General features: G+C 49.5%; 1 protein-coding gene and 1 long non-coding RNA gene across 2 annotated transcripts; one reads left to right on the forward strand and one right to left on the reverse strand.

Annotated features, from left to right (window-relative positions):
* Positions 1–371: 371 nt before the first annotated feature.
* On the forward strand, positions 372–4634 carry LOC143389208 (uncharacterized). The gene is made up of 3 exons (XR_013090117.2): positions 372–473; positions 1032–1082; positions 4559–4634. It is a non-coding gene; the product is annotated as an uncharacterized LOC143389208 (long non-coding RNA).
* A 461-nt stretch (positions 4635–5095) lies between these two features.
* On the reverse strand, positions 5096–21497 carry LOC143640682 (nucleolar complex protein 2 homolog). The gene is given in 18 exon segments (XM_077108339.1): positions 5096–5202; positions 5459–5551; positions 5813–5948; positions 6495–6608; positions 6728–6871; positions 7949–8050; positions 9037–9148; positions 9745–9884; positions 10048–10245; positions 10909–11025; positions 11541–11670; positions 11780–11863; positions 13192–13282; positions 13360–13477; positions 13558–13560; positions 14295–14420; positions 14504–14755; positions 21423–21497. Coding segments are annotated over 18 exon segments (2142 nt in total).
* Positions 21498–21783: the final 286 nt, after the last annotated feature.

Raw genomic sequence — 21783 nt, forward strand, 5'->3', positions numbered from 1 at the left:
TGCTCCCTGACTGCACACCCACCAGGACCAGCCCCATGATCCCTGCCCCAGGCTGTATGCACAATCCCAGAAGACTCTGGGGACCCAGGGAAAGAGCTGCAGGTCATAGCTCAAGCATCCCCAGGGCTTCCTGCCACAGTGTGGGCACCCACACTCAGGCTGGGCATACAGAACAGCCCACACTCTCCTGTCCTCACAGGCTGTGCCTGCAGAAATGAGGCCCCTGGGCCTTGGCCCAGGCCCAGGAGGCTGATGTCTAGCCTAGCCTTAACGTTCTCCTCCTCCTGCCCAAAACCGGGGGCAGCTGGCAGACAAAAGGACAGGCCCCTGCCCCCTCCACGCTCCCTGAAAAAGGAATGGAACCCCAGCTTTTCTGCCAGTGATGGTGACAGTGATGGAGGTGGCCCAGCCTGTGGACGGCAGCCAGGCTTGAAGCAGGAGGATGATCCGCATGTCCAGATCATGAAGAGAAGGTACTTATTCCAGAGCTGGGCCAGGAGGCTCAGGCTCCTGTGGAAGGGGGCGCCAAGACCAGGGGTCTTCTGGAAGGCTGCTGTGGGGCGGGGGTACAGGCAGAAGCTGTCCTCTCTCCTGAACTGGCTCCCTGGCACCTTGTTCTGCCTCAGCCATGCCATGGTCACTTCTGGGTAGAGGTTGGCAAGCAGAGAGACCCAAGGTCCGGTACCCACCTGGGCTGACACCCACAACCTCCCAGAGGCTTGTTTCCTGATATGGGCCTCGTCCTGCCAGCACCTAGGGGTTGGGTGTCTGTGAGTCAGATGGTGGGGGCTGTGGTGCCTGGTGATGCACAGGGCTGTTCAGCATGCTCCTCCTCATCTCTGGGAGGCCAGAGCATCTCAAGCCCTTGGGTTTGTTCAGTGGAAGCTGCCACCAGGTTGAACTGGGCATGAGGTGCCACCCTCATTACTGCCCTGGCTTCTGGCTGGTGGGATGTTAAGAGTCAGGCCCACACCCCGCTGCTGTCTCTATGCCAGTAATGGAGCCACTGACCCTCTTTTCTCTCCCGGTAGAGTCCACACCCACTGGGATGTGAACATCTCCTTCCGAGAGACATCTTGCAGGTAGGAGCCTGGCTTGGGCAGGGGCAGCTGTTGCCATTTCTCCTTGGTCCTACCCACCCTGCCTCCCTCCTCTGCCCATGGTCTTTTATCTTGTCCTCTGTCCCAGTCAGTGTGAGCCAGTGTGGGCCATGCGGTTGCCTGGCTGGTTTTGATGTGTGTCCTTACCTGGCCTGGAAGGTAGGTGGCATGGTGCCCAACTGAGATCAGGAGACCCATCTCAGCCAAGTGCAGACTTGTGCCAGGCCTCAACAGCATGGGCAGGGTTCTAGGCAGCCTGGAGAGAAAGCATGCTATGACCCTCACCACTGGACTGTCCATTGGAGCCCAACAGCTCTAAGATGAGGCTGTAATTTTCACCTCTCACCCTCCCAGAGACCCACCAGGAGGTGAGAATGGTGATGTGTGAGCAGGTTCTTGAAGTATGCATAGGAGTTCACTGGGAAAAGGTGGTCTGCAAAGCTGTGGAGGGATGAAGGATGGGATGGAAGGGAGGAGAATGGGAACTCTGCAGGTCTGGCTCAATGGGATGCTAAAAGGTCTGCACCTTAGCCGCTGGACCAGTTGGGCTTTGTTCTCCAAGCTGAGCAAGCCACAGAAAGTTCCTGAGCAGGGAGTGACCAGGTCTGTGTTTTGGAAAGATCCTTCTGGGGACCCTGGCAGATTGTGGTTTCCTCACATGGATTTGGGTTATGGAAACAGGCTGGGGCCTGTGAACCCAAGACATAAAGGATAAAAAAGAAGCCGCTGAGGAGGAGGTCAGGTGTCAGGGACCCAGTTCCTGCTCCCAAGGGGTAGGGGCTGGTTTCTGGTTATTGGGGCCAAGTTTTTCCCCGGGGCTTCAAGGGGAGCACCACAGGAAGGGCCTGATGGGGAGCAGTGGGCACCAAGGGCAGGAAAAGCCTCTGTGACTCCAGCTGTGGGTGCCTGGCCTCCCCAGCCCAGCTGCAGGATGGCAGCTTGTCCTGAATCTCTGCCAGAGGTGTCATTATTTATGTCTTCAAGAACGTCTGGATCCTGGAGCCGAATTACAATAAAAACATCTTTAAACTTATTTCCACCTCATTTTGGAGTTGCCAGCTCAACTGATCATTTTTATGAACCATCATGAACATTTATGACATTTTATGAGCCTTTTACTCTGGACGCTACAGGATAAATTTGCCAGCAAGGCCTGCAAGGAAACCCAATGGCTGTGCCTCCCCTCCAGACCTGCATCTCCTTGGGGTACACCTGGCCTTGGGGTGCGGGGAGGCCCCAGGAGTCCCATGCTGAGCTCTCACCAGTACTGGCTGCTGCAGCCTGGGCCTTGCATTAGTAGAGACCCTGGTCCCACAGAGGATCCAGAGGGGCAAGGATGACTTTCTGGATTTCATTAAAGGGAAGGTTACGGTTCTGGAGAAGAGCACACCCCAGAGGACTAACAGCCCATCATATCCCGTCTGCTAGCAGCCCCCAGTGTCTGGACAAGGAGGGCTGTGGACCACCAGCTGCCTCACACTGGGTCACCAACTGTCTTTGTCCCATCCCAACTGTCTGTCCATCCCCATTCATCTGTCACTCTTCACTGGTCTGTCTGCCTCTTGCATCTGTCTGTCCTCTTCGTCCTTTTGACCAATCCTGCTGGGGATGCCTGCTGCTGGCTGCAGGTAGAGGCCCAGGGCCCCTCTGCCCTGTGATGCCCCTGCAGCATTGCTTGAAAGAGGGCCTGCTAGGTCCCTGACCTTCTAGGCCCCCCAGCTGGTGAAGGCTACATGAGAGAGTTGGGGTGGGGAGGCCCTCAGGAGGGAGTCGGTCTCGCCCTTCTCCTGGCCTCCTCACAACCCTCCCTGCAGTCTTCCTGACCCTGCCTCAGTCTCCCCACGTGCCACAGCAGCCTGCTGAGGCCTTGCCTGTGTGTAGTGGCCCCAAACTGTGAAGACAGGTGCTCTCAACTCTCCAGCCTGTGTGTGAGTCTCTTGGCTTTTTTTTTTTAATGAACCCAGCATAATTTGTTCAGTGAGTAACTGAGTGACCAGAACAGGTTTTCAGGACTGGCCCATCTTGGGACCTGAGGAATGAACCCCCAAGGCAGGGACTTGAGTGTGGAATGCAAGGGCAGGTCCTGTCTAGCCAAGGGTTGCCCCGATGGGCCTGCACCTCGAGAGCCTGGGTAACCCCCAAGTGAGACAGAGCCGATAGCTGTCATTGAGGCTGGTCCCAGATGCAGGTGCTGCTGGGGGTCCAGGCCAGGGCTCACAGGAAATTACTGTGCTCACCTCTCCAGTCCCTGGAAGCAGGAAGTGTCCAGTGCACTGTGGGGAGAAGCTCCATGGCAGCTGCAGCCCTGTACCCGGCCAGCCCAGGCCCTTTCCCCATGCTGAGGACAGCAGTTCTGTCCAACACCCCACATCAGTGAGGATGATGGGGGATGAGCCTCGGGAGATTAATCCCATAAAGTACTTACTCCCCCATCTGCCTCCCACCTTCACGGGGGTAGGGGAGAATCTACATATGGGTCTCCTAGGGGATCTGGGGCCGCCCCGGGGTATCTGGTGCTGAAACTGATCTGCTTAGGGCCTGGCCTGGATTAGCCTGGCTCCTGCCAGCCCGGGCTGGGGGCTATTTAATAAGATTCAGGGTTGGATCCTAGGTCACTGTGAGGAGGCTCTGCTAGTGTCAGTGCTGCTTAAGAGGCTGCTCCACCACAGGTGGGCCGGGAGGGCATTGCTGGGGCACTGGGCTTCCCTGCCCCTGCTCTGGCTGGCCTTGACTTTCTGTCCCCTCCTTCTCTGTTGATGATGGGGTTGCTCACATAACCCCAGGGGTGCCCCACTTTCTCCTCCCTCTTCTCTCTGGGGCTGTGGGTGAGGGCTCATCAGGAGGGAGAAGGGACAAAGAATCACATGCAGGGTGATTCCAAGGCCAGGCCTGGGTGCACCCTGGGGATCACAGGTGTCCTGAGCCAGCCAGTGCATCTCCTGGGGCCACAGGTACCATTCCAGGGCAGAGTCTTTTTAGCTACAGGACTTTGGTCTGAACCTCAGTTTCCTTATTTGGAGAAATGAGGGCCCCGAGAGGGTGTTGCAAGTTTTAACCAAAGTGGCACGTGCCAGGTGCTTGCTTCAGAGCTGGCAGCACATGGGTGGCAGTGTGCCCTCTATGTGCCTGTCCTGTGAGACAGCAGGCCGTCCTGTCCTCCCTCTGAGGCAGGTAGCTGAGCACAGCTGCCTCTCTGGAGAGAGGAAGGTGGGAGGGGCTGCTCTGGCTCTGCACAGACCAGCTGGGTGCTGTAGTGGGGTCTAGGTGCCATGTCTCTGCTTTCTCTTGGCCTGCCTGGTGAGTGTGCATAGGTGTGGCATCCCAAGCCCACAGAGGTATGCACACACATCACCACGCTCAGTGCACGCTGTCCTCAGCCCCAAGCGCCCTTGTACTCATGCTCTTCAGGTCGCACTGCCAAGGCTCATGGCTTCATCCTCTGTCTTGCTCTGCTGCAGCCAGGACAGTGACCTTCCCACACTCATATCCAGTGTGCACCGAAGCTGCCACCTCGTTATGCCCGAGCACCAGAGCCGCTGTGAATTCCAGAGAGGCAGTGTGGAGGTTGGCTTGGGACCCACAGGTGAGGAGGCCCATGGGTCCTGAGGGCGATGATGGGGCTGCCAGGGCCACAGCAGCTCTGCCTAGGGACAGCCACCCTCCCTGTGTCTGTTCAGAATTTTTAAAAGGAAAAAATGTGACTTAAAAGGACTGAATGAGTTTTTGAAGACTTTCTGGGAGTGAATGCAGAGGTCCATAGACAAACCAAAGACAAAGGAGTAGAGGAACCAGGGAGCCACCTCTCTGGAGCAGGCTGCTGTGACCTGGCAGCAGGACCAGCCTCCTGCATAGGGCTGGCTCTTGCTGCCCAGGTCAGCACAGCTCTTGGTTCATCTGGTCTGTCGTGCTGTGACAATAAAGCCCTGTCCACTGTCTACTGCCCTCCTGCTGCACAGACACTGGCCTCAGGGCCTTTGGGGCACTGCAGGAGACCCTTAGTCCTCCTCCGAAAGCTGCAGATCCTCTAGCTCATCCTGGGGCCCCTGGGCCAGCTGCCACAGCTCACCAGGGTCCAGCCCCGCCTCTGCATCTGGGCCTCCATCTGCAAGGACAGAAAAGGCCACATAAATTCTGCTTATCGGGAGGAAGCCAGTCTTGGAGGTTAATCATCACTAATTAATCACAGCATTAATTAATTAATTTATTGGTGCATTATAAGCTGGCTGCTAGAGCCCATGAGAACAGAGCAGCTGGCTGAGCACCCCAGGGAGGAGTGGGCGGGGCTTGGGGCTGCCCTCCCATGGCTCTGTTGCCAGATGGGATTAAGGATCAGATCCCTTGCCCCAAGAACCACTCACCTTCTGAGTTGCTGCTATCCTCCTCTTCCTGGTAGTACTTATCATCTTCTTCCACTTTGAGCCCCTGCCGAGTTCTCAGGGACCCAGGTGTTTCTGTGAACCGAGAAGAGTCCATGATGAGCCCCCCACCCAGTGACCACCAGCAGAGGTCCACAGCAGGGTAAGCCACAAGCAAGAGGACCACCCGTCTCTCCACTTGCAGGTGGAAGATCAAACAGTGTAGTTAGGAGTAGGGATGCTTAGCAATCAGCACAGAAAACACTGAGGCGGGGACCCCTCTGGCTGTGAGGTCCCATAGCCATCCACACCCTCCCCATCTCCAGGAGCACATGCTACAGCAGGGGCAGCCCCCACCTCTCTCCCAAAAGTCTGTGGTCTCCTCATCCTCAGTACTGTCCGGGTCAAAGAGGTCTTTAAATTCCTTCCTGTACTCATCCTTCCTGTCCTCTATCTTCCGCTGTTTGATCTCTGGGAAGTTCAGATCTTCTATCTGGAATAATCAGAACCAGAGGAGTAGGTAGGCATGGGCAGGGGGTTCAGAGAGGCCAACACTATTTCCCTCATAAGCCTCCAGCAGCCCTCAGGAGCACCCTGCTTGGCCACTTGCAACTTGGCAACCTTTCTGCTCCCACATCCGTAGCATCCCTCCCAGGAGAGCCAGCACCTTGGTGGCATGCTACTTCAAGAAGCAGTCTCTCAAGTCACCCCAACTCATAGTCACAGCCATGCCCAGAGTCAAAAGCTAAAGCCCTTCTACCTGCCTTCCTGGGGTCCACAGGCTGGCCTGTGTGACAAATATGTGAAGCCACGCCATTCCCCCCAAGGCCCCTACCCTTGGGAGATGCCTGGTTGTGACAACTCCTGACACTACCCCATAGGATCACCACCTCCTCAAACAGCCATAGTCCTCCCATGCCCCACCCACACCACCACCAAAGTCATCCCAATCAAATCTCTGCCTGGTCCTAAAAGTCATGCCAATGTGCAAGATCTGAATCGAGCTGACCCACCCACTCCCTTGGCACCCCAGATGTACCCGCTCTTTACCACTGATCTCCAGCTGTATCTCGCGGTCCCTCAGCTTCCACCAGTGGCTATAGTACCTGGTGAGTGGGGTCCCCTCTCCTCGGGCCTGCTTCTCCCAAGCATCCTAGGAGTGGGGCAGTTCAGAATCATGTCCCACTATGGGCAAACCTCAAACCCAGCCATTCCCTGATGAGTGCCCTCAAGCAGCACCACCCCCACTCCAGATACCAGTTCCCTACTGACCACTGCAAGCTGGTCAGAGACACCAAAAGAGACCCTCTGGCGGTGATTGTGGATGTGCTCTGCATTCTCCTGCACCTTTTCCAACAACTGGCGCATCTGCCGCCAGTAGTTGTCCACCTTGCACTCCCGGAGGAAGGACTTGAGCTGCAGAAGTGGCGGGGGGGGGGGGGCAATCAACCCAGCAGGCAGACAGGATACCCTGCACCCCAAAGGAAGTCCAGGGCCCATCAAAACATCATGGCGACTCCAGGGAGGTCCAGAGCCCAACTGCACACAAGTGGACAGTGGGCCACAGATGAAATCAGGCTGCTCTCCAGCCTGCCCATCTCTGTAAATAAAGCTCTTCTGGCAACAGCTGCACTCATTCCCTCACATGCAATGGGCTTTCTGTGGCTGCTTTTGTACTGTGGCCAAAGGCCAGTAGCCAGACTGAGAAACCATGCAACCATAAATCCAAGAACACTTATTGAAAATATCTGTTTACCCCTACTCTAGTCCCCTATCCCTGAGACCTTTGAATCCAGCAGCAGAAGCTTCCTGACTGCCAGGCACTCCTATCTGGGACCCAGGCCACAGCCAAGTGCCAAACGACAGCAAGTGACTATGCATGTGCAGCCTTGCACACACACACACACACACACACACACACACACACACACACAACCTGTCTGGATGGGCCTCAGATGCAGCTCAGTTGTGAGCAGCAGCACTGACCCTCCCCCATGAGAGGTGCAGGCCTGAGTCAGGGAACAGCAGGCAGAGAGCCATACTCTCATGGGAGAAGCAGAGAGAAACCCCCACCCCAGCCCCAGGACCACACAGGAAATCAGTCAGGGACCAGCCCACCCCAGTGTAAAGACTTCTGCAGGCAGCTGGTCTGGTCCCTGGAAGGCTTAGACAGTGTTTCAGTGGACCAACATGTTGCTAGGATCCTTGGTGAGCCATCCAGACCTGTCCCAACCTCCTGAGTGACTGATAATCTCCTACACCCCCATGACCAGTACCACACATTATGGTCCAAGGGGTCCAGCTGCAAGGCGGTGCCTGTGTGGAGACCATAAAGGATCAGGCTCTGCTACTAGCCCTGTGAAGCTGGGACAAAGACACCTCTTTTCAGTCCCTGTGTACAAAGGGCACTGTGTCCATTAAAAGATAATCAAAGTCCATCATAAAGCAGGCCCCCAGGGGATTTGGGGAGGGAGCCAACCATTGGGTACACACCTGTAAGACAGCAGGCAGTGCCAATTCAGGGAAGGCAATACTGTGGGCCTGGCCCTGCAGGTACTCCAGCATGAGGTCATACAGCTGCTCCACTAGGGCATCCTGAGGTGGCAGGGAAGGACCAAGCTCATCAGGGGATGGGGCTCAGATGCTCAGAGTCCTCCAACTCAGGCTGATGAGTCTGCTCCAGGTCCAGGGTGGGGGCCACAAGGAAGTGTCCACAGCCTCCCAGCCACACTCAGGCTCATGGAGGATAAAACTATGAATCCATTGGTCTCCAACCCAGGGAACCAGGAAGGTCCAGATGCCCTGCTCACTTCAGCCTCTGTGATCTGCCTTCTCAACCTACATCTGGGCATGGGAGGCCCCACAAGGTGCAGCTACAATAAACCAAGGCAGGGTCAGTGTTCGAGCACTGTCCAGGATGAAGGAGAAAAAGAAACCATGCCACAGCAGTGGAAGAGACTGGGGAGGCACCTAGAGCCAGTTGTCAGGGTAGGAGGCCCTCAGTGGGGTGCCAAGGTAGAGAGGTCACAGCAGGGGAAGTTAGGAATCACACCTGGCTGTCACAGGGAAACAGATGTGGCTTCCACAACAGCTTCACAAAGCACAAACAGCAACCTGCCTCAGTGGAAGGGAATGGGAACAGGCATGGGTTCCCTTTTCTTGTGACCTGGAGACAGCAAGTGTTTGAACATCCTGTGGGCTAAGGCCTAACCTGACAATAACCTGCCTCCCTCAGAGCAGCACTGGTGCTCAAGTGCACATAGTGGTCTAGGCAGGGCCTTGAAAGCTCTGAAACCACAAACCTGGGTTTGAAGCCCAGCTCTCCTGCCCGCTGAAGTCCTGAGCAAATATCTCTGTGGCCAGAGTCTGTTCCCTGACTGCAAACCCAGGGTCCTCAGGCTCAACCCTCAGAGCCTAAGTGACTGACACTCACAACCAGCTTAGGAGGTAAAGTGCTGAGCAGAGTAATGTGCTCCTTGAACCCATGCAAAGCTCAGGGAAGTGATGTGGACCTCACAGCAGACTCAGGGGCAGGCAGGAGAACTGAAGCACCCTGAACCAAGATTGCAGAACCCACTCACCTCAAGGATAAAAGGCAGCACTGGGATGAAGGTGCCAGTGCTCTCTGACAGCAGTGTTAAGGCACGCACACAGTGCATGCGCAGGGGGTAGAAGCGGGCAGTAGGGACCAGCCTGGGAGGGGCAAGGCGGGAAGGGGCAGAGGCTGGTTAAGTCATCACTCAACACCAGTTTTGGCTACCCACTGCCTCTGAACCCCCAGGAGGGCCTTCCTGTCACTCCAGCCAGGTGAGGAGTCACAATGCCCACAGAAAGTAGCATCACACTCCCCCAAACAGAACAGGGTACCTACCACAAAACACTTTGAACTTGGTACTGGTCTAAGCATCTGCTTCCTTGCTCAGCGATGGGATCAGAGGAACACCCATGCAGCTTTCATATTCACTACACTTTAACACGGGTGGGGGCTGTTCATTCCTGGCTCCCTTTCTTCCCCATTCCCTGCTTTCAGGGCTCCCTCCCCTGGACCTCCACCTTCCCTCCTAGTCTAATCGCCAAAGCTCAGGAGGATGCTTTTCAGGACAAAGATGCCCCCTCCTGGTCAGACTGGCACAAAGCACCTCACAAGAAACCAAAAAGGCCTTCACACTGTTGCCCTCAGAGCACAGAGTACTCTGCAGCGAACTTGACTGCAAGCCCAACAGGGATTGCCAAGACCCAAAGACCCTGGACACAACATTACTGGCCAAAAGCTTGCCCGATGAACTCACTTGATGCAGCCAATGACCACCTGCGAGAGGGGATAGAGCAGAGGCTGAAGGGCTCCGCTGGAGCCAAGGGTACTCAAGACACGGCACCACAAGTAGAGGCAGTGGACATACTGCCAGTTGTACACTGACTGGTACGTGTCCTGGTCAGAGCAGAGTTTGCCTGAGTGTCAGCACCCAGGACAGTAGCCAAGTGTGCCCCCTCCCCAGTGTGCCCACCCATCACATCCACCAAGGTGCTAGGCCTGGATTCAAGGAGGCCCCCAGGCCCTCTGCTGATCAGACTCCCAAGTCTGGAGGGATGGCTGTGTGCAACTTTTTGCCCATAGTCATGGCACTGCGCAGGTGGATGGTGAGCTGGCGGATATAGAGGAAGGCGTACTGGTAGGAGATGCTGGGATCCAGGGCAAGCAGCTCAGTCAATGTCCGTTGCATGAAGTTGATGAGGGGCAGAGTGCCTGGAGAGGTGAACTTGCAGTTCCTCACATATGTGATATACATTTGCTGCCAGAGAGACTCCAGTCAGAAGCACCCGAAAACCCACTACCTGGCTCCAAGCCATCTGCCAACACCTAGACATTTCTCCTGGAACTGCTGCCTCAAGCAGGAACTACAGCCAAGCCAATGGCTGCAGACCCCCTTGCACAGACCTCCAACTCCTCAGGATTCTGATGCTGCTCAGCCCCATGCATATGCCCAAGCATATGCTTGCCAGACTTACACAGACTAAGGTATGCAGAGGGACCCTGCAGGGAAGGTATGTGGTGAGGGGTAGGGAGTGAGTTAAGTCCTGCTGCACGCTGGGCCAGTATGAGGGTTTCAGAGGGTCCCTGCACACAGATGGGCCCCCCTAGGTCTGGAGTTGGACAGCAGGGTTTGGATGCTGGCTGTGACCTCAGACCTATTCTATTCTTCCTGTAGGAAGTTCTCAACCACTAACAAGATGTTCCCCCTTGGGGACGGTTATCTGAAGCAAAGTCGAGGTAGAGCCCAGAAGGCTGAGGGTTCCTGTGTCTGTCAGCACTCCTACATTCTTGGTGAGGAATGGGATCTAGGGACCTTAGTCTGCCCTGAGCTATGATGCCAGGGCCCAGCTAAGGGCACTGACCAAAAAGGCAGCCTGTTAGGCCCTCAGGCTGATTCCCAAGACAGATTCAGGGCCCACACTATCTTCAGGACAGGGCTCAAGAAGATGTCCTTCTTGTGCTGGCAGATTCTAATGAGGACCAGGAAAGCCAGCACCCGCAAAGACTCCTCACCCGTGCTCCATAGGACCACCATTTTCTGAAAAGGGAATATGTCACTGTCTGCCCCAGCCTTCTCACCCAGGAACCCCTAGACCCAGCACATGCCTCCCCTCCCTAAGCCAAGCCACAGGCTCCTGTGTTACTGCTTGAAGACAGCCCTTCCCAAAACACATCAGGAGAAGCTGGTAGCAAAATAGTAAGAGGCACCAAAACACAGAACACAGTATGTCATGCCCTGTAGAGGCAAGACCGTGACAACTTGCCTTTACCATTAGGTGTGCATGAGAATGTATAATGAATCCAGCTCTCAAAACTTGTTAGGACACAGATGCCTGAGTGCAACCTGTTCTCACACCACCGAGTTATGCTGGCCTGCCTGGGTCAGGGGATGCCCTAGATGAGGTACTCAGGTGGAGGAGGGCTGGAAAGGAGCTGGCCAGAAGCCAGTGTAGGTGCAGGTGACACTTCTGCCCTGAACAGGAATGGGATGTATTTGTGGGGTGGCTGTGTGCACCACCAGCCACACCAACAGAGCGTGATGAGCCTGCTCACCTTGAGCAACATGCAACACTGCTTGGGGAAGGTTAGGTAGTAAGGCACAAGGCTGCTGATGTGCTGCAGGACAGCCGCTGACACAGTAGCTTCTGCCAGAGAGGTCACCAGCTAGGGAAGCAGAAGGGGGCTGTGAGACACTATCTTACTGAGTCTGAGGCACAAAAAACACTGGACCACCCAATATGGCAAGGGCCCCGACTGTGATCTGGGCTTCCATGCTCCTTCCCCTCAGGAACAGCATCTGCATGACTGCACTTAGGTATGCCTTGATGTCCACACGGAGTCTCCCCCAGAGTGCACTGCTGGACGGCTGCAGCATCCTGCAGAAACCAAACACATCCCCAATCCTGCAGCTTAGACTCAAGGCTGCCTCAGTGAGTCTCAGACCATACCTTGCCCTGAGAAGACTTCCCACCTCTCTCCACAAAATGCTGAGGAGCTTTGTGCAGCTGACAGACACAGCTGCCCACCCCCCAGTAAAGCAGCACCAGCCCTTCCCAAAGACCACCCACCCAGCCAAAGCAGAGCAACTGCCCTCTGATATACTGAGTCCTATTCTTCCCAGAAGGGCCCAGCCCCAGTTGCATCCCTCATACACCAGCCTCCTCTGGGTTCCCTTGGCCCCGTCACACCACAACCCTCAGCAGCACTCAGGACCTTTGGACCTAACCAGGCACCACTCACTGGTGCAGACTGGTGGCTCTGGCCCCTACGCACTGGGAAGAAGACCCAACCATGCACATTCACAAACATTTTTCCCTAAAACTCTGGACCCTTAAATCTTCTGGACTGAACATCTGACAACAAAAGCCGGGTTCCTGTAAGTTTCTTGATGTTCACAGAAATTGGCTAAACACACCAAGGACCAAAGGCAGGGCCCTGAGAGTTTTCCATTCAGCTCCCTTTTGGCATTTCAGTCAGCATCAGCTGTGGATCCCCTATTGCTGCTCCCCAAGGTCCAGTTGCATGGACCACTTGTCTTGTTGCCTGCTCATCTCACTGCTTTGTCCTCCACCCTCCTCGCCTGACCCCTTCAGTCTACACTGCCTACACACACATGAACACTCTCATGCTCTAGTGAAGGTATTCCTACAACCCCTCATGATGCTGACAGCCCAGTGGAGCCTTTCTGCTTTCTTTCAAAGCTGTCCTGACAGAAGTTGGATTTCCAAACCCTGGGAAAATTTAAGATTAAAACCAAGCACACGCTGGGCACAGTGGTGCATGCCTGTAATCCCAGCGTCTCAGAAGGTGAAGGCAGGAGGATCATAAGTTCAAAGCCAACCTGAGAAATAGTAAGGCGTTAGGCCACTCAGTGAGACCCTGTCTCTAAATATAAAAATAAGGCTGGGGATGTGGCTCAGTGGTTAAGCACCCGAGTTCAACACCCAATACCAAAAAAAAAAAAAAAAAAACAAGCACACACCATGCTCTCAAGAAATTCTCAGCATAGAATTTCTTTTCTGGAAGAAAAAGGCAAGGAGTGGGGCCACCCCCACTGGCAAGAGTACATCCCCCAAAGGCCTCTTTTGCTCTTCCTTCTCAGGAGCCCCCAAAGTCTGCCATGCCTCTGTCCTAGGTGGGCCAAGGCCCTGGGGACAGTGTCCTCTCTTGCAGAGCAGAGCTCTGATCACCCTATTTCTCTCACCTGCTGGTATCCTTTGGGGCCTTTCCAAATAGCAGCTTAGGTAGGTATCCAAAGAGATCTCTAATGCAGAAGGTGACAAGAGCGTTGAACACTGTGAGGAAGGGACACAGATGTCACTCACAGGAGAGCACGTAAGCCAGCCTGACCCGCCCTGTAGACCCTGCTCACCAGTGCTGTCTGTAACCTGAAACCTGCAGGCCTCAACACCTTCCTGGTCTCCTTGGATGGTAGCAACAGCTGCTCTGAATGCCTGCACCACTTCATGAAACAGCTTGGGAGTGAGGTGCTGAAGGAGCAAGAGATCAATAACTCTGGGGGAGCAGGAGGTTACACAAGGCAGAGCAAGAGATAACTGACTCCAAGAACCTGCTCCTGAGAGAAAAGAGATCCTTCCCCACAACCTCAGAAATAGGGCAGAGGTAGGGGCGGCACCACTAAGCCGTGTTCTGGCAACTAAAATAGAGACAAGTCTATAATCCTCCTGGAAAGGGAATGAGCCCAGCTCAGGAGCCCCAGGGGAAAAGGCTGAAAGTCCTGAGTTGGAGGAGCAAGCTTGCTATCTCACCAGCCATGTGATGATGCTGCACCATGCTGTTGTACTTCCCACCTCCAGAACTGTGAGCCAAGTAAACACCTTTTCTTTCTTTTCTTTCCTTTCTTCCTCTCTCCCTCCCTCCTTCCCTTCCCTCCCCTTGCTCTTTCTTTCTTATTTTCCTAGTGCTGGGGGATTGAGCCCAGAGTCCATACATGCTAGGCAGGCACTCTATTACTGAGCTACATTCCTAGGACTAAATATCTTTTCTTTACGAACTATCTGTTGGCATCCCACTATAAAGCAAGAGAAACTACACCAAGACACACCTAACAGATACACCCACAATGGCTTTACTTCAGGGAGCAGAGCCCCTGAGAGAAAAGCTGAACTATGACTGAAGAATCCCAACCAGGGCTTCCTAGCACTCTACACATGTGGACTGGACATTGTGTGCTGTTCAGAGAAGGGCTCTTCCCACCTGTACAGCCATGAGCACCTCAATGAGACAAGGGAGAGACTCCGGCCTGTGGTGGGGTCCAGCTGCTCAGACCACACTCCTTCTTCTCACCTTTGCAGACTGCTTCCATTTCTCCACCATGGCTAGGGTCACAGGAACAGACTCATTCTTCTTCTGCTGAGGTCCTCCAGGGACTCTGTCCCCATCCTCTCCTCCGTCTTCTTCTTCGCTTGCTTCCTACACCAGATACAGAAGAGTCATGCTGGGGGAGGGTGTAGAAGCCACAGGTGCCCTGCTGGACAGGTCTGTGCTATCCTCACCTCCAGTGCACCTGGCAAGGAGTGAAACTGCTCCTCTTCCTCCTCAGAGATGTCTGAGTCACTAAAGTTTAGCAGGCTCTGGTCATTGTCTTGCAAGAACTTGTAGAATTCTGGATCTTTTTCCTTCAGCCGAGAGAGCTGGTCCTTGTGCTCAGAGGCACTGCCTTTATGCCTACTGAGAAGGCAGGAGTCAGTAAGCCAGTGAAAAACCAGCAGGGGGTTGGCTTCTTGTCCACATAGCCACTTGTGGGCCTCCTCAGAGAGACCACAGGGTTATTCTGCTCCCTGCACAGCAGCCATCAACAACAAGCAGGAGGTTTCCCACAATGTTAAGTTTTCAGAAAACATAACTCTCTTCTGAACTCCTGTAACCAGAAGCCTCTCCCTGTTGCTTTATCTCTAGCACACAGACACTCAACCTGGGCTCTCCCCAGACTTGCTGTGCTGGCACCATGCTCTATTGCAGTCCCCACAAAAGACCTGTCCCTAGAACTCATCAACAACATCTTCAAAACCACCAAAGTCACCTTGCAAACCACCACATCTCTCAACTCTCAATCACCATAATGGCCTCTCCATTCCCACCCTCCTCACCTATGATCCGTTTTGGCACAGAAACCGGAGTGACCTTTTCCCTCTTTTAAAAAATGTCACAGGATGTTGCTTCACAGCTCTCGCTCTGAGGAAACTTCCCATTTTACTGGGTAATCTAACCTGATTCTTCATCACCCACCCTCTGGGTGCATCTTCAACTACTTTCCCACTTCTCCTACCAGTCACCCCTTCCTCATGGGTTCCCACTTCAAGACCTTCTCCGTTCCTGCTGTACTGTCCACACAGCCTACCCCTTCGGGCTGTCACTCAAAACTCAGGCTGTCGCCCTCCCAAGTTTGGCCACTTGGCATCCGCTTTGTTACTGTAGTTAGCCATAAGGAAGATGGCCTGGCTTCATGTCTTCGGACAATGCTGTCACAACCCTGGGTGCTTCTTCCAGAACCACCCACTAGTATGGCTGAGAGGCAGCCCTTGGCTCCTCCATCACTCCAAGACAGCTTTGGCTCTTGCCACCACAACCACAGCCTGCCCAGGCAGGCCAACACAGGCTGTGGACACTCAGGTGTTTGGTCAGGAACTCCAACCTGCACCAGGCAACGGAGCAGACCACTGTGAGCCCCTTCAGGGGCTGAGCGTATGGTGGGTGGTGGGCGTATGGCGGTGGGAGCCATGATCAAAGGCTCCCAGGAGCCTTGTTGTGCTCAACTGCCCATCAGGGGAGTCTTGTCCCCTTCCCTACCCAGTGCATCCTCAAGTGCCATAGGTTTAGGTCCCTCCCACTCCAGCCAGAGAGAATTCCTCTCCATGCCACCCACCCCTTGATTTGGTTTAGGCCAGGCCAAGGCAGGGTTAGTGGGAAGATTCCATGCAGTCATCATAACGTTCAGTTTGTTGTCACTCAAATTCTAAAGCTGACTAAACTGTTCAAACAACTTTTATGGCCTATATTGGTCTTTGTGTCCCTTGCCTTTTGTTTGAGTGACTCAGTCCTTTCCCTGCCCTTGTGCTCTCCCTATTTCCTACCTTCCTTGCTTCCTTCCTCCCTTCCTGGTTTTTCTCCTTTTCTTCTTCCTTCTTTTCTACCTCCCTCCATCCCTCCAACTTTGCCTTCCTCCCTTCCAACTTTCTCTCTCCCTTCCCTCCCTTTTCTTTTCTTGAAAGTGTTTGGGGTGAAAGTCCATGGCAGGCCAGCCCCAAGCTAGGCAAGGTCACTGCCACTGAGCTACAACATCCCCAGACCTGCTGCCACTTCCTATGCAAGTAATTTGAATTATCTCTAAAGAGAAACTCTCACATTAGTCTACTTTCAAAGTAATTTCAGAAGAGTTGCTAACGTGGGCATAAATCAGTTATGACAAGTCATTTTTGAAAAGCACAGCACAGCTAATGTTCCTCAATAGAAGGAGTTGAAAACTTTAGTTGGTTTTCAGGTCAGCATTTCTAGACTAGTACAAACCCTCCTAATCCTGATCTCTCCTTAGTCCTATGATTTCTTTAAGTGTCCCCTTTGCTCCTGTTCATGGAGTCATGTGTACAGAAATTATACCTGGTTCTATTGAACTCTACTTAATTCTTTCTCACCTCTGTGCTCCTTTTGCCAAGTCACTCCTCAACACTTACTGTAACCCTTTCAATTTTTGGTCCATTTTCATTTAAAAAACTCTTTCAAAAATTGAACCATTTCGCATGCAGATACAGTCTTCTTGATCTGCTATTAATCCCACACTACTGACATTGTAAGTTATTGAAATGTACACTTCCAGACCGTTTTCAGATTTTTGATTTATGTATATCTATCTGTCTATCTATTTAGAAACATAACATGGTATTCTGAAAGTATCATTCTGCTTTTGGAGCTCCTCATTGTGTTTTTCAGAAGCAGGCCTATTACACAGAGATGAATCCATGTTACCTAGATTGAGTTCAGGAATGAAACACAAAACGTCTATAGATCTGTACTGTGCAGAGCATTTATTAATTGTAAGACAATGCAGAAAACGTGTTCTTTGTCATTGAAGAGTTTAAAGACTCTTAGAGGAGTCAAGAAAAGTGCAAGTGAAATGACAGAATTACCACATGACAACATTCCAGAACTGCAAACTAAAATGACATGGAAGAAAGAGAGGAGTAACATATGATTAATCCAAAAGGACAAGAGGTGGGTAGCTCTTCCCTAAAATAAATTAGATTGCCAGGTGTGTGATACAAATAGAGATGTGCTGAAAAGATACTGGAGGAGACAGATGTGTCCCTTACCAGTCCTCTAAGATGACTTAAACCTTCACCATTAATCTAACCATGAACTATTTGTTTAGGTAGAAAATATTTGTCACCAAATTACATGGGTGACAATATAAGCATCTTCCTTTCTAAGTTTTTTTCATTTGTTTTTTGGCCATTTGAAATATGATTGTTTCCTGGAAGAGGTAACTGAGAAAACCATTATCTAATGCTAACATGGAGTTATAATCCACTCCTTCCTCTCCTCTCTCATGTCTCATTTCACTACAAAATTACAAAAGCTGGGAAGAAAAATAAGAGTTCATATTTTTGATAGAGTATGATTGAACAATAGACAAATACAGATTTTGAAACTTAAGATGGACATTTAGCCATGGGTCAATATGAAGTTGATTCATATTGTAAGATTGGGCAAACTTCTGAAGAAGATCAATGTTAAGAGAAAGGAGAAAGGAACAAGAAATTAATTCCTGGAAAATCCTGAAGGGTGGTGTAAAAAAAGAAACCAGAGAAAGAGTATTAGAGGGAGAAATAATAAAAGACATGAACACTATGAAATTTGTATTAGAAATTTTTTTAAAGTTCTATTTGTGGTCAAAGGGTCTGTGTATGCGATGATGTAACTCAAATGAAGTGTTCTGCTAAATTCCTCTTGATTCTTTTGTGGGTCAGGTAGGTTTTGATATTAAGCAGGCTAAATGGTTCCAATTTTTCTTTTCTGGGAATTAAATAAACCAGAGCTGCTTTTTTGACTGTTTATAAGAAGAAAATGAGCTGCCAAGACACAGTTAATAATATTGTATATGTTTGAATTTGCCATGGTGAAACTTTTAACAAGCCCTTGCGTGACATCTTGTTTTTCATACCCTGAGCCAAATAACTTCCCAAATTTCTTATTCTTAAAATGGTTCATAAGTATAAGCTGATAGCCAAGTTATAGCATTAGCCGAGAAACATTGCTATCCAGTCACTAGAACAAACTGAAGTTGCTTTAAGTGATTTTTGCCTCCTTACTCATTAAAATGAACCACACTAACCCAATCTTTTTATTTATGTGGAAGTAGCTAAAGGCTAAAGGTGTTTAAATTTATCAACATGAGTTTATATAGAACTTGCCTTGAAGAAAAACATCATTTTGGGATGCTGTCCAAGAACACAGAGCCTATATGAAGAGACAGAAATCAAGGAATTAAGAAGCAGCAGAAGAAAGTTTATACAGTCCTGCAACTCTTAAATTCCCATTATCTAAGTGTTTCAGAGGTCAATACACTAAAGGATGACATGTACTGCTATTCCCTTTTATCCCTTGCCAACTGCCAACTGTTATGAACATCCTTTCTCTTGAATAAGGATGAGCCATTATAGGAACCTAAGTATCCACTACCAATTGATCCCAGTTACCATGTTATTTGAAAATGTCTTTCCAAACCCAACACATTTAAATTTGTTCAAAAAATGAATTCAAATGAGACTATTGTTATTTCAGAATAGTAGATAACCATAGTTCTATAAGTCCATAATTATGAAGAATGACACACTATGACCTATTGGTATCTACCATCTATATCTACCAATTGATCTATCTATTCAACTGTTCCCTCATTCATTGTTTTTTGTTAAATTTTTCCTTAGTACAGGCTCTTAGGAGATGTTGCTTTAGAAAGGGCTTTAAATTGTCATTTTGGATTTCACTCAAATTATTAATCATAATGAGTAAACTCTATAAAGGATACCTAATTACGCCTGTGATGACAGTATATCACCTCTCTTGCAGTCATTTGCCAATTTGTCCTTTAATCCATCTAACCTGTAGCTTTGTCTAAGGCTGGCTCCTCTGACTCCTGAAAGGGAAAGCAGAACAGAGCGGTCATGTGGTCCGCAAGCATGTGAAAGGATGTAGGAAGATGATTAGCAAGTAACTTAAAAGTATGGCATTTGCTGGTAAGTGGATGAAACTGAAGAATATCATGCTAAGCAAAATAAGCCAATCCCCCCAAAAAACAAAGGCCAAATGTTTTTTCTGATATGTATATGCTAATTCACAATGGGGGTGAGGGTTAGAGAAGAATAGAGGTACTTTAAGTAGAGGGGAATTAAAAGAGGGGAGTGGTAAGAAGGATAGTAGCATGAACCAAACATTATTACCCTATATACACATATAACTATACAACTGGTGGGTCTCCATTATATGTGATGTATCAAAGTGCAATCTACTGTCATGTATAACTGATTAAAATAAATTTAAAAAATTTTTTTTTAAAAAGTATGCAGTGAAAGCAAAGTTCAGAAAGCACCAATTTTTTTAGGGGACCAAGCCTTCATGGAAGAGATGTTTTCTAGAGGAATAAGACTGAAGGTTCTTCAGCTAAGGAGAAAAAAAAAGGGGGGGTAGTATTTTCCCACAGTATTTAAAAGGCCCATGGGATGAGGAGGTGGTTAATGAAGTCAAGGTTTTATGTAAGACCAGATGTGAAATGACTTTGGAAGCCAAAATAAGTGTTTGAGTTTTTATATATAGGTAAAAATGAGTCAGTAGAGGTTTCAGAAGCCAGGTATTGGATACATGATCAGATTTGGAGTGGGGTGAGTGTAAACTTACTCTCTTTGTCAATTTTACTTTTTCTTACTTTTTCTTTGATTATCAGAAATTATTTATTTATCTTTGAATGATACTATATAGATAAATGATAAGGAAAATAAAAATCATCTGCAGTTTTGTCTTCTGAGGGATAAACACATTTTGATGGCTAACAAAAGGTACTTTTTTCAAGAATTGGAATAAGTATAAATATATCCATTATGTGTGTATTGCATTTGTAACTATGCTTTTCAAGTAATCACATTATTCATGTTGTAATCTGACAATATACTACAAATGTCTTCCCAGTAAATTCAGAACATTTTTAATTTTTTTTAGTATCATTTTTACATATTTACATATTTAGGATGAATTCACAGAAATAGAATCAATGGATTTTGGAGTTTCCATATTTTTAACTAAAATGATCCCATTTTCTATTTCTTAATGCTTCATCCTTTTGCATCCTTATTAACATTTATGGGCATGTATATTCCTCCAATGTCTGTGGTATTTGGTGTTATTATCATTAAATCCTTAACTATTTCAAGATCTCATTGTAATTTTATTTTGTACATTTTGATTACTCCTGAGGCTAAAGGTTTTTATATTTCTCAGTCATTTGTTTTAAATCTTTGAGGAGTTTATTTATCACTTCCTTTTTATTTCAGTATTTCCTTTTCTAGCTGCAAGAATGTTTTTAAAATTAGGGGAGTAAACTTTCAGAGGCAATATATATTTCAAGTGTTCTTCCAAGTTTCATTCTTCTTTATGATGTTAAGTACAACATTTAATTTTTAGGTAGTAAAATCCATCAGAGTGTTTTTAACTTAGTGATTCTGTTTATAATGACGAAAATTTTGATGAGTGATATGACAAAGCACTTTGAGCAATCGTCCTCACATCATTTCTTGGAAATCAGTCTTTCCTTATGAAAAAAGGAAAGTGACCTTTATCACATTTTAAATGACTAAAGTCAGTATACCAGAATGGGTAAATCCACTGGATTTAGTATCTAAGAAAATCAGTTTTCACCACTTTGACCTGTTCAGTTCTTAGCTTTACTTAAGGGAAAAGATGAAAACAGTGCTAGATTATTGTCTTAAATAAGATAATGCAATTAAAGTATTTGCTCAATGTTTGGTTCACAATAATCAATAGATGACAGCATTGCTATTTTTATGTGAGGGCGTGGCTCTGGGTTGTTTATTACTTTCATAAAGTAGTATAATCCATTTTTGCACGCATGTCATAGTTTTTGTTGTTGCTGCTGGGGTTTTTTTTGTTTGTTTTTTTTGTTTTTTGTTTTTTCCTCAGCTGTTGTTTATTAACATACACGTACACTATGGCAACAGGGCAGGAGGTGGGTTTAACAGTGAATAAAATGGAAGGTGGATGGTGGAGTCTGTTTTGAGTGATGTTTGAGTGCAGTGCCAGAGCAGGAGAACACAGGTGGGAATGCAAGAGACTGAGGGGCTGGAGAAGTAAGCAAGGGTCAAGGCCAGAGTTAAGTGAACTGGAATTGATTAAACTGAAACTACTTACCCATGCCCTCAGTCCTTTACTGTAGTTGGCAATGTCCTGACCCAGGCCCGTGTTGGGAGTTCTCTGAGTATACATTTTCTGCAGGAATTGAACAGAGCACACAAAGGAAAGAAAGCTATCATGCTCTCACAGAAAGTTCTAGGAGCCTTAACTCCTATATTCCTCCACTGGCCCTTGCCTGGATGGAGCCACATGATGAGTATGTTAGTGAGCTTCTCATCACTATGACCAAAATACCCAAAAAGAAAGACTTAGAGGAGGGAAAGTTTACTTTGGCTCACAATTTCAGAGGTCTCAGTCCATGGTCAGCTAACTCCATTGTTCTGGGTCCCAGATGAGACGGAGTGATGTGACAGAAGGG

Source organism: Callospermophilus lateralis, unplaced genomic scaffold, assembly GCF_048772815.1.
Source record: "Callospermophilus lateralis isolate mCalLat2 unplaced genomic scaffold, mCalLat2.hap1 Scaffold_550, whole genome shotgun sequence".
NCBI classification, from domain to species: Eukaryota; Metazoa; Chordata; class Mammalia; order Rodentia; family Sciuridae; genus Callospermophilus; species Callospermophilus lateralis.